General features: G+C 49.5%; 1 protein-coding gene across 1 annotated transcript; it reads right to left on the bottom strand.

Annotated features, from left to right (window-relative positions):
- Nucleotides 1-723: 723 nt before the first annotated feature.
- LOC138296925 (zinc finger protein 383-like) lies at nt 724-11931 on the bottom strand. Its single transcript, XM_069236446.1, has 2 exons — nt 11616-11931; nt 724-1097 (listed from the first exon to the last, which is right to left on the bottom strand). Exons 1-2 carry the CDS (start codon nt 11929-11931, stop codon nt 724-726), a joined length of 690 nt encoding a protein of 229 aa, XP_069092547.1.
- Between the last annotated feature and the right edge of the window lie 249 nt (nt 11932-12180).

Genomic DNA, 12180 nt, shown 5'->3' with positions numbered 1-12180 from the left:
TAGCCAATGGCTACTGTCCCTGAGGGTGGTTGCACCCTTCCTGTGTCCACTCCCTTTGAGGAGGGGGACACAGACCTAACCCGATTGGGCCCTGTCCTCCAAACTAAGATGGAGGATTTTTCAAGGAGGGGGTCACCTCAGCTCTGGACACCTTAGAGGTGGTCCAAGCTGATGTGGTTACTCCTTGTTTTCCCTAATTTTCCCACAGGACTTGCGGCCAAAAGTTGGGCTTTCTCCCGAGGGTGGGTACCTCCACTAGCTGGAGTGCCCTGGGGCACTGTAACAAGAGGCCTAAGCCTTTGAGGCTCACCGCTAGGTGTTACAGTTCCTGTAGTGGGAGGTGTGGAGCACATGCTCATGCAGCCATGCCCTTACCTGTGGTATAGTGCACCCTGCCGTAGGCCACAGGCAGTGGTTTGTGGGCAGGGCACCCTGAGAGGGGTGCCATGTCGACTTTGCCTTTTTCTCCCCATTAGCACACACAAGCTGCAGAGGCAGTGTACATGTGCTTGGTGAGTGGTTTCTCAGGGTGGCTAATACATGCTGCAACCCTTGGGGACCTTCCCTGGCCACAGGGCCTTTGGTACCATGGGCACCTTTTACAAGGGACTTAACTGTCTGCGAGGGAGTGCCAATTGTGGGAACAATTTTAGGGAAAGAACACTGGTGCTGGGGCCTGGTTAGCAGGGTCCCAACACGCTCTCAGTCAAGTTTGCATCAATATCAGGCAAAAGGTGAGGGGAGTAACTGTGCCAAGAAGGCACTTTTCTTCACACATTCTGTACATTTATATGGTTTCTCCCTAGTATGGACTTTCTGATGTTGCATTAGTTGCCGATTGGTAATAAATGCCTTGTCGCATTCTGTACATTCATACGGTTTCTCCCCAGTGTGGATTTTCTGCTGTTGCATTAGGTGTTGATTGGTAATAAATGCCTTGTCACATTTTGTACATTCATATGGTTTCTCACCAGTGTTGATTATCTGATGTTGTGATAGTTGTTGATTGGTACTAAATGCTTTGTCACATTCTGTACATTTATATGATTTCTCCCCAGTGTGGACTTTCTGATGTTGCATTATGCTAGAAATGGGGTCTCTAGTTGCAAGTCCAAGGAGGGACCACAATCCTAGTTACAACACAATCCAAATTATCCTGTGCCCACTGTCCGGTAGCTTGGCACTGAGCAGTCAGGCTTTACTTAGATGGCAATGTTTAAAGTATTTGTGCAGAACTTATACAATAACACAGTGAAAACACCGCAAAAATACACCACATTATCTGAATACATTACTGTTGAAATTATGAAAATCAAATGTACACAAGCAACGTTATGAATTTTTAAAAGATTAAATCCAACTAAAGCACTTAGAAACACAATAGCTCCAACTGGATATAACACAACGTCGTGGATGGAGTAGTTCCCAACAATCCAACACCACTGTTGCCAGTCACGGAGTCACATGGACCGCAGGGCGGTGCTGGTAGGGGGGTTGGCGGCTGTACCTATAGATGCGGGGGGCACAGATGTTGCCGCCACCACAAGGGAGCTCCATCAGAGGACGAGTCTGTGTCACTGGTGTCAGCTCCTGTCCCCACCGTGGAGATCCCCTCGCCCTCCATCCCACTGGTGAACTCCGAGTCTGTAGTCTCGCCCTCCAGGGCCATGTGGGATGCAGCTCCCTCCTGCTCCAGTGTCACTGCTCCTCCGCCTGATGATGCTAATGCACACAAGAACAGGGAGACCACAAAAAGGGGGACGACGACAGAAGAAAGACATGTTGAGTGCATGCATTACCACTACGGTTGGCAGACACGACAGACACAGAAGCCCCCTGCACTACTCACTTGGGCTCCACTGTTCAATCCCTGGGACATGGCCTACAAGGCTAGGGCCGACATCTGCACACATGGATGACACAGAAGCCTGACTGGACACCTCCACTGCGTGCAAAATCAGCAGAATGAGAGTGTACTCACCCCCTTGTGGCTGCTGTGATGCCCTCAAGTGCCCATCCAAATCTGGGTACGCCACCGCCAGGATCCTGAACATCAGGGGGGTCATGGTGCGACGGGCACCCCTCCCACATTGAGAGGCCATCCCTAGCTGGGCCTCCGCCGTCTTCTTGCTCCAGCGGCAAATGTCCTCCCATCTCTTACGGCAGTGGGTGCTCCGTCTGTGGTGGACCCCCAGGGTCCGGACTTCCTTGGCGATGGCACACCAAATATCCTTTTTCTGGTGGGCGCTGACCTACCTGAATTGTACATGGGGAAAAGAAAAGTTATTACCAACTGCACCGTCACAGTCATTGGCCCCCATCAGTACCCTTGCCATGTGGCATATGCACTCACCGTCGTTTCATGCACGCCTCCATCTGCCCCCCCCCACATTTTTCATCCACCCCACTCCACACAGGCATAGCCCATACAGCATGCTCCCAGTGTACTTACCTGTTTGTCTGGAGGACCGTATAGTAGCGTGTACTGGGGGAGGACCCCATCCACAAGTTTCTCCGACTCCTCCAATGTGAAGGCAGGGGCCCTTTCCCCAGACGCACGAGCCATTGTCTCTTCCAGACCGAGGTCACAGCAGCACTTGCAGTGTAGGTCCTCTTCTGTCGAAGATCAGGTATCGAGTGATTGAACAGATAGAAAATGGCGGTCACGTCCGCGGCGGTGCGTACCGTCACCGCCGGCATACATCTTCATTGGCTCCTGGGACCCATATGGTCCAATGTTAACCAATGCAGAATTGAGCCGCCGTCGTCGACCGCCTACCGCGACGGTGTACAACGCCATCACAGTTACATCACCTCCCATTGTCCCACTTTACAGGTGAGACAGCCGCCATTTCAGGGGCCCACATGGCTTAATTTTTAACTGCGTCACACATACCTAGGCCTTGCCTCAACACTCATTCAGGCCAAATTTCAGATTATGATTCGTGTTCTGTGTAAGCTGTGGGTACGTACCTCTGAGTTGGTTGACTCTGTGCTCGCTGTTGTCCTTCATAGGCACCGTCCGCTGGGACATGTGAGGAGATGGCGTCATCCTCCGGCGTACAGACCGCTGGTGTACCTGTCGACAATGGAGGAAAGACATGTGATTATCACCTACAGGCTTGATCATGCCACACTCCTGGAACTGTGTGCCCAGTTGGAGCCAGACCTGATGTCAGCTATCCGCCATCCCACAGGAATCCCCCCTCAAGTGCAGGTGCTGTCAGTACTCCATTTCCTTGCAAGTGGGTCATTTCAAACAACAGTGGCCATTGCATCAGGGATGTCCCAGCCTATGTTTTCCAACGTGTTGTCCAGAGTGTTGTCTGCCCTGTTGAAACACATGCAGAGCTACATCGTTTTCCCTCAGGTGGAGGATTTGCCTACAGTGAAAGGTGACTTCTATGCCCTGGGACATATCCCCAACATCATAGGCGCCATTGATGGGGCACATGTGGCTTTGGTACCCCCCGCAGGAGTGAACAGGTGTACAGAAACCAGAAGAGTTATCATTCCATGAATGTGCAGATGGTGTGTTTGGCAGACCAGTACATCTCCCATGTGAATGCCAAATTCCCTGGCTCAGTGCATGACGCTTACATCCTGCGGAATAGCAGCATCCCTTATGTGATGGGTCAACTCCGGAGGCACCGTGTGTGGCTATTAGGTGAGCACCTGGAAGCAAGTCAGTGGGAATGGATGTCTGGGTCTGGGGAAATCCCTACAGATTAGTGTGTGTCTAACAGTTGTCCCTCACCATTTGCAGGTGACTCTGGTTACCCCAACCTGTCATGGCTACTGACCCCAGTGAGGAATCCCAGGACAAGGGCAGAGGAACACTACAATGAGGCCCATGGGCGAACTTGGCGGATAATAGAGCGGACCTTCGGCCTCCTGAAGGCCAGGTTCAGGTGCCTCCATATGACAGGTGGATCCCTATTCTACTCACCAAAGAAGGTGTGCCAGATCATCGTGGCCTGCTGTATGCTTCACAACTTAGCTTTGCGACGACAGGTGCCTTTTCTGCCGGAGGATGGTCCAGATGGCGGTGTTGTTGCAGCTGTGGAGCCTGTGGACAGTGAAGACGAGGAAGCAGAAGAAGAGGACATTGACAACAGGACCTCTGTGATTCTTCAATACTTCCAGTGAGACACAGGTAAAAACACAAACCTGCCTACTACATGTACTTTAACACTACTACCTGTCTACTGTCTGTCGTTTTCACCCAGTGTATGGTCACTGAGTTGTCACTTTCCGTTACGATTTTACAGATGTGGGTCCCACTGTGTGACATCTGCGGTGTTTCCTCATGGACTAGAGCTGTGTGACATAGGTATGTAGACATTACATTTGAAAGAGCATTTTGACACTGTAATTGCTAATACACTATTTCGAAATCACAGACTGACTCCAGATTGTTTTGTGCTTCAAGGGTGTTTATTTAAGTGCTCAATATTGGAGGGGGTTGTAAATTGGGCTTGGGTGATGGTGGAGGAATGTCCATGGCAGAGTCCAGTCTATTTGTCACACAGGTGCATTGCACAAATGAGCATAGGAAGTGGAGCTGGGGCAGTTTGAGGATGGACAGGGTGACAAAGTGGGACAAAAGGATGACAATCAGGGTGGTCTCATTTCTTGGCGGGGGTCTTAGCATCGTTCTCTGTCTTTGTCCTGGATCTCAGGGACCATTTGCGGGGTGGTTCTCCCTCTGTAGGGGGTGGGGTGCTGGTGTGGTGGTCCTGTGGCGGGGCGTCCTGTCCACTAGCGCCGGCGGAGGTGGTGGGCAGTTCATCGTCCAGGCTAGTGTGAGGGGCCCCTTGTTGTGCCACAGTGTCCCTCCTGGTGCTGAGTACTTCCTTCAGCACCCCTACGATGGTGCCCAGGGTGGAATTGATGGATCTGAGTTCCTCCCTGAAGCCCAAATACTGTTCCTCCTGCAGGCGCTGGGTCTCCAGAAACTTGGCCAGTACCGTTGCCTCCTGGGAGTGGTGGTAGGCTCCCATGATGTTGGAGAGGGCCTCGTGGAGAGTGGGTTCCCTTGGCCTGTCCTCCCCCTGTCACATAGCAGCCCTCCCAGTTCCCCTGTTTCCCTGGGCCTCTGTTCCCTGAACGGTGTGCCCACTACCACTGCCCCCAGGTCCCTGTTGTTGTTGGGGTGGTGGGTTAGCCTGGGTTCCCTGTAGTGGTGGACACACTGCTGCTTGACGTGTCCTGGGACAGAGGTATGGGCCCGCTGGGTGGGTGCTGTGCTGGTGTTGTTGCATGCAGGGCTTGGTGTTGGGATGTGTGGTTTGTGATATTGGGACATTTGTGAGGAGTCGGAGTGATGGGGATGAGGGCGAGGGTGGGGGTATTTGATAGCATGCAGGTAGGGTTGGGGATGTAATAGTTAGGATTTGACTTACAAGAGTCCATTCCTCCATCTACTCTTGCGAGGCCCTCAGGATGCAGAATCACCTAGACTTGCTCTTCCCATGTTGTTAGTTGTGGGGGAGGAGGTGGGGTCCGCCGCCAGTCCGCTGAACCGCAAGGTGGTGTCTTGAGACCACGGAATGCACCTTCCCCCGTAGGTCGTTCCACCTCTTCCTGATGTCATCCCTATTTCTTGGGTGCTGTCCCACTGCGTTGACCCTGTCCACTATTCTTCGCCATAGCTCCATCTTCCTAGCTATGGAGGTGTGCTGCACCTGTGCTCCGAATAGATGTGGCTCTACCCGGACGATTTCCTCCACCATGACCCTGAGCTCCTCCTCAGAGAACCTGGGGTGTCTTTGCCGTGCCATGGTGTGGGTGATGTGTGGGGTGGTGTGTGTTGTGATGTGTGGGGTGATGTTTAGTGGTGTGTTGTGTGAGGTGGGTGGAAGTTCTGTGAGTGATGGTATTGTGTGCCTGTGGATGCTTGGTAGTTGTTTGTGGTGTCTCTCTCTTGCCTTCTCTCTGTGATTCTGGTCGTAGGGGTTTGTGGGTGATGTGGGTGTGTGTTTTATATTGTATTGGGTGTGTGGGAGTGGTGTGTGTATGTGTATCAGGTGTGTGTATTTCGAATTGTTCAATGTGGCTGTGTTTTGTAAACGTGTGTGTATTTTGAGCGCGGCGGTATGTACCGCCAATGGAATACCGTGGTTGAAAGACCGCCACGTGGATTCGTGTGTCATGATAGTGTGGGCGTATTTCTGTTGGCATATTGGTGGAGGGTTTGTTTTCGCCAGTGTATCACTGACCTACGGTGTGGCGGACTTGTGTGGGTGTCTGAATTTTGGCGGATTCCGAGCTGTGGGTCATAATAGCTGTGGTGGATTTCCACAGCCGCGGCGGTGTGTTGGCGGTCTTCTGCACAGCAGTAAGCGGCTTTTACGGCCAATGTTGTAATGACCACCTAAGTCCTGATTCCCTTGGCGTAAGTCTAATAATTCACGATCTGCTGACAGTGTTACAGTTCTACGATCAAAAACTTGCACAAACTCACAAACAAAATTTCTCCAGTTGTACAGCAGGGGACTATCTTTACGCACAAGAGGAATAGCCCAGGTAGCGGCATCTCCAGACAGATATGATAACAAGAAAGCTACTTTGAACTGGGCATCGGGGAAAGTATGTCGTCTGCAGGTGAAGTGTAGTTCCACTTGAACCAGGAAAGATTGCGCTTTCAAGGGGTCACCTGAGAAACGTTCTGGGGGAGCTAAAGGAATGGCTGAAGGAACATTGAGGGAAATGTTTGTCGGATTACCTCCAGAAGTCTGAGAAGAAGTACCTGGCCAAGACACACCTGTGTGACTTTGTTCCTTCTTCTCTACCCTATCCTGTAACTGACTCACTCTCTCAGCTAGGCTGGTTGCCAAATCTTTTGATGATACCACCTCTGCCTGGAGCTGGGTGATAGCCTTGACTAGCTCGTCCAGTGTGGCCATGCTGAGAACATATACAAACCAGGAGGATAATAATTTGTGGGCTCACTATTCTGTCAGAGTCACCAGATCCACGGAGTCTGTGCACCTTCCCAACACTTCCACCACAAGACAGCTCCAATACTCTGATTAGATTCGTCACAGAGTCTAAGAGAGTCTAAGTGGGGAAAAAGGGATTAGGAAAGGAACAGCTGGGAAGGAGACCTGTAGGAAGCAAAAGGTTAAAACACACAACATCAAAATAACATCTCATGAAATCAGTACTAGGCTATGACTCTAAGCATCGTCATTCTGAAAACATGAACAACCTAAGAATAGACTTAAAATGATTAGGCTTCAAGATGACTGAATACCTGTGAGGAAATCAAGAGAGGTTAAATTAAACTTTCAAATTCAAGTACTTTCTTTTGCATGAAAATCAGGAAACAATCTGAATAAGTTCTGAACCATCATATGAATCTCTTTTAAGAATACATATCAGGAACACACAACATTCCATCTAGAACTCTGACCTTTTTTGTTCTCTCAAAATGTTGGAACATGAATTGCGCACATTGCAGATTTTCACATAGATAGTAAACACCATAGAAGGATTGTGCACCATGAATAGCACAACGTAGATTCAAGGAATAAATCACGCGACTTGTCAACTCGAGTACTACCAAGTAAATGCCTTAGGATGGTAGCATACAATGAATAACATGAATTAAGCACGAGGAAAGAATCGCGCGTCTTGCCGATTCGAATGCCACCATGTAACTGCCAAGGAATGGTAGCGCACAATGAATAACATGAATTAAGCACGAGGAGAGAATTGCGCGCCTTGCAGATTCGAATGCCACCATGTAACTGCCAAGGTATGGTAGCGCACAATGAATAACATGAATAAAACACGAGGAAAGAATTGCGCATCTTGCCGATTCGAATGCCACCATGTAACTGCCAAGGAATGGTAGCGCACAATGAATATCAAGGGTTAAATCACTAGAAAGCGAATTGCGCGTCTTGCCGATTCGAATGCCACCATGTAACTGCCAAGGTATGGTAGCGCACAATGAATAACATGAATAAAACACGAGGAAAGAATTGCGCATCTTGCCGATTAGAATGCCACCATGTAACTGCCAAGGAACGGTAGCGCACAATGAATATCAAGGGTTAAATCACTAGAAAGCGAATTGCGCGTCTGGTAGCGCACAATGAATATCAAGGGTTAAATCACTAGAAAGCGAATCGCGCGTCTTGCCGATTCGAAGGCCACCATGTAACTGTCAAGAAATGGTAGCGCACAATGAATATCAAGGGTTAAATCACTAGAAAGCGAATCGCGCGTCTTGCCGATTCGAAGGCCACCATGTAAGTGTCAAGGAATGGTAGCGCACAATGAATATCAAGGGTTAAATCACTAGAAAGCGAATCGCGCGTCTTGCCGATTCAAAGGCCACCATGTAACTGTCAAGGAATGGTAGCGCACAATGAATATCAAGGGTTAAATCACTAGAAAGCGAATCGCGCGTCTTGCCGATTCGAAGGCCACCATGTAAGTGTCAAGGAATGGTAGCGCACAATGAATAACATGAATTAAACACGGACAAAGAATCGCGCGTCTTGCCGATTCGAATAACAGCATGCAAATGCCACGAAACTTCCAAAGTGTACATTCACACGCACAAGAGTGAATTGTTAGTCATGTAAGAATAAGGCCCAAGAATTTGAGCGTACTCGATAACGGGGTCGGGGGCCCAGCTCAACCTCCATCTTACCGCCCTGCTTAAGGATCACCAATGTAATATGAAGGGCAGAGGCCTGGAAGATCAAAGTAGGCCACCAGAACAGGAGCTCAGGAAGTTGCTGCTGCTCTGCACCGGGACCTCTGAATAGTGAGCATGCGGTGCTGGGCTGGCTCCCTTTTATAGAGTCTTGGCCCAGCCCACAACCACACCGAAGCATGCTGCAGGGAAAGCTCCTAGAAGGCCCTGGAAAGGGACCACACCCTGACACACTCTGAAAGCCTGCAGCAATACATTGCAAATGCACAGTATTTATAAGCACCTTAAAAATAAGTCTTCAGGATTGAACTCTGCGATGCAAAAGGTTAAACAACAACATATCAGCACAATGCATAAATTACATTGTCTTGAGAGGGCTGGGTTTTTGCATTCTAGTCGCCCGTAGAGCGCGCACTGCCCTGGTGTTGACACAAGTCTCATTGTACATTTCTAGTAGAATTGAGGAAAGTTCTGTTGTATGTTCTTTATAAAACTCCACAGGGAGCCGGTCAACACCTGGGGTTGAACCATTTCTCATTTATTTGTTTTCCAGACTTAATCCCTCAATTAGCGATAGGGGAGCACAGTGGCTTCCTTTGCCCAGTTCAAGCCATGCCAGGGTCGCGCTATCCAGGTATGCACATATACCCTGAGCAGGAATATCAACAATAGAGTGTAAAATCTCTTATAAAAGTCTGTAAATTCCTGAAGAATTCCAGTAGGGGGAAGCCTATGCATGGCACCCTGGGATTCTATTGCAACCATCTCCAAAGCCATCCCAGTTGTCGGAATCATACCAGCCAGTGTAGAGCCCAGACGCACACCCTTTTCATATCACCAGGCACTAGTATACTTATCTAGCAATATTACTGTCTGCTGAGTTATAAACTTCTAGCCATTTATGTTTAATATAGCTAGTGTTGGCTAGGCTGGAGAACTCCCATATTCTCACTCTAGCAATGATATCTGTAGCTCATGGTGTGACATTCCATCTCACAGCAAACTTAAGATCCAATGAAACAGGTAGTAGTGGTATCAGTAGGTGCACATCCTTACAGTATCCAGTGATAAAAATGTATAACAAGTATCAAAAATAGCTAAGTAATAATACAATAACGTGGTGCTGAATGGTAATTCATGCTTTACTACCCAAAAGCATACAGAAGGGCACCACAGAGGTGACACTATACATATGATCCTAGAGATACCGTAGCACTCATGAACAGTCCACTTTTATTCATTCATCTTCCAAAGCCATGGCTTCATCTCTTACTTGTTAAATAAATGCTTCAAACACCAATAAAAGGATCTCACTTCAATCGGACTCATCGACCTGCTTCTTCGGAGGGCAGACCGGGGAGGTGGGGGTGGGGGGTTTACCTGACGGACCACAGGTCAGCACCAAACACACACTCTCAGGGGCACGGGGGCAGCCGGGTGCAGGGTGCAAACATAGCATTGGGCTCCCAATGCTTTCCTGTAGGGGAACCCCGGGGTCATGTAGATGCTGCAGGCTGGATCGAGGGGGTCGGTTCCAGAAAACCACTGGCTGGACAAGGAGGAGGGTACCCTGCTGGACGTTGCTGCACCAGATTTTGGATTCCCTAAGGTCAGGGTGCTGAGGGTGCAGAGTACCTTTTGGTGACGGTATCATCATCCGGTTCTGTTGCAGTCAGGGGTGTCCTCCGGATTCAGGCTGCAGGCGTTGTCGTGTTGGACAGGCAGGGTCAAGCCATGGTGGGCACTTGCTCAGAATCACCTGGGGACCAGCTCTAGTCGGTTGGGCCACCTGGACACGGGCCGTGGGCATCGGCTGCAGAGTGGGCAGGACTTGCGGACCTGGGGTGGTTCTGGAGTCCTTAGATGGAGTTTCTTCTTGGACAGGGCCGCTGTCCACAGGAGTTCTTGGTCCTCTGTGATGCAGACAGTCCTCTGGAGGCTTTTCAGAGAACGCTGGTCCTGCAGGATGCATCACTTTACTCTTGCAGGGTTTTTGAAGCTGGAGAGAGGCCGGGAGGGCTGGGACCAAGTCAGTTGTGTCTTCAGTCTTCTCTGCTGGGGTTCAGCTTAGCAATCCATCTTCTTTCTTCTTGTGAGGTCACCAGGAATCTGATGAACTGGGTCCAGAGGAGCCTTTAAATTCTGGATGTATTGGCGTTTCAGGGGTCAGAGAGCAGTAGCCAATGGCTACTGTCCCTGAGGGTGGTTGCACCCTTCCTGTGTCCACTCCCTTTGAGGAGGGGGACACAGACCTAACCCGATTGGGCCCTGTCCTCCAAACTAAGATGGAGGATTTTTCAAGGAGGGGGTCACCTCAGCTCTGGACACCTTAGAGGTGGTCCAAGCTGATGTGGTTACTCCTTGTTTTCCCTAATTTTCCCACAGGACTTGCGGCCAAAAGTTGGGCTTTCTCCCGAGGGTGGGTACCTCCACTAGCTGGAGTGCCCTGGGGCACTGTAACAAGAGGCCTAAGCCTTTGAGGCTCACCGCTAGGTGTTACAGTTCCTGTAGTGGGAGGTGTGGAGCACATGCTCATGCAGCCATGCCCTTACCTGTGGTATAGTGCACCCTGCCGTAGGCCACAGGCAGTGGTTTGTGGGCAGGGCACCCTGAGAGGGGTGCCATGTCGACTTTGCCTTTTTCTCCCCATTAGCACACACAAGCTGCAGAGGCAGTGTACATGTGCTTGGTGAGTGGTTTCTCAGGGTGGCTAATACATGCTGCAACCCTTGGGGACCTTCCCTGGCCACAGGGCCTTTGGTACCATGGGCACCTTTTACAAGGGACTTAACTGTCTGCGAGGGAGTGCCAATTGTGGGAACAATTTTAGGGAAAGAACACTGGTGCTGGGGCCTGGTTAGCAGGGTCCCAACACGCTCTCAGTCAAGTTTGCATCAATATCAGGCAAAAGGTGAGGGGAGTAACTGTGCCAAGAAGGCACTTTTCTTCACACATTCTGTACATTTATATGGTTTCTCCCTAGTATGGACTTTCTGATGTTGCATTAGTTGCCGATTGGTAATAAATGCCTTGTCGCATTCTGTACATTCATACGGTTTCTCCCCAGTGTGGATTTTCTGCTGTTGCATTAGGTGTTGATTGGTAATAAATGCCTTGTCACATTTTGTACATTCATATGGTTTCTCACCAGTGTTGATTATCTGATGTTGTGATAGTTGTTGATTGGTACTAAATGCTTTGTCACATTCTGTACATTTATATGATTTCTCCCCAGTGTGGACTTTCTGATGTTGCATTATGCTAGAAATGGGGTCTCTAGTTGCAAGTCCAAGGAGGGACCACAATCCTAGTTACAACACAATCCAAATTATCCTGTGCCCACTGTCCGGTAGCTTGGCACTGAGCAGTCAGGCTTTACTTAGATGGCAATGTTTAAAGTATTTGTGCAGAACTTATACAATAACACAGTGAAAACACCGCAAAAATACACCACATTATCTGAATACATTACTGTTGAAATTATGAAAATCAAATGTACACAAGCA

This window comes from Pleurodeles waltl, chromosome 5 (assembly GCF_031143425.1).
Source record: "Pleurodeles waltl isolate 20211129_DDA chromosome 5, aPleWal1.hap1.20221129, whole genome shotgun sequence".
Lineage (NCBI taxonomy): Eukaryota > Metazoa > Chordata > Amphibia > Caudata > Salamandridae > Pleurodeles > Pleurodeles waltl.
Note: the sequence above shows the minus strand (reverse complement) of the source record. Positions and strands in the feature narration are given on the sequence as shown.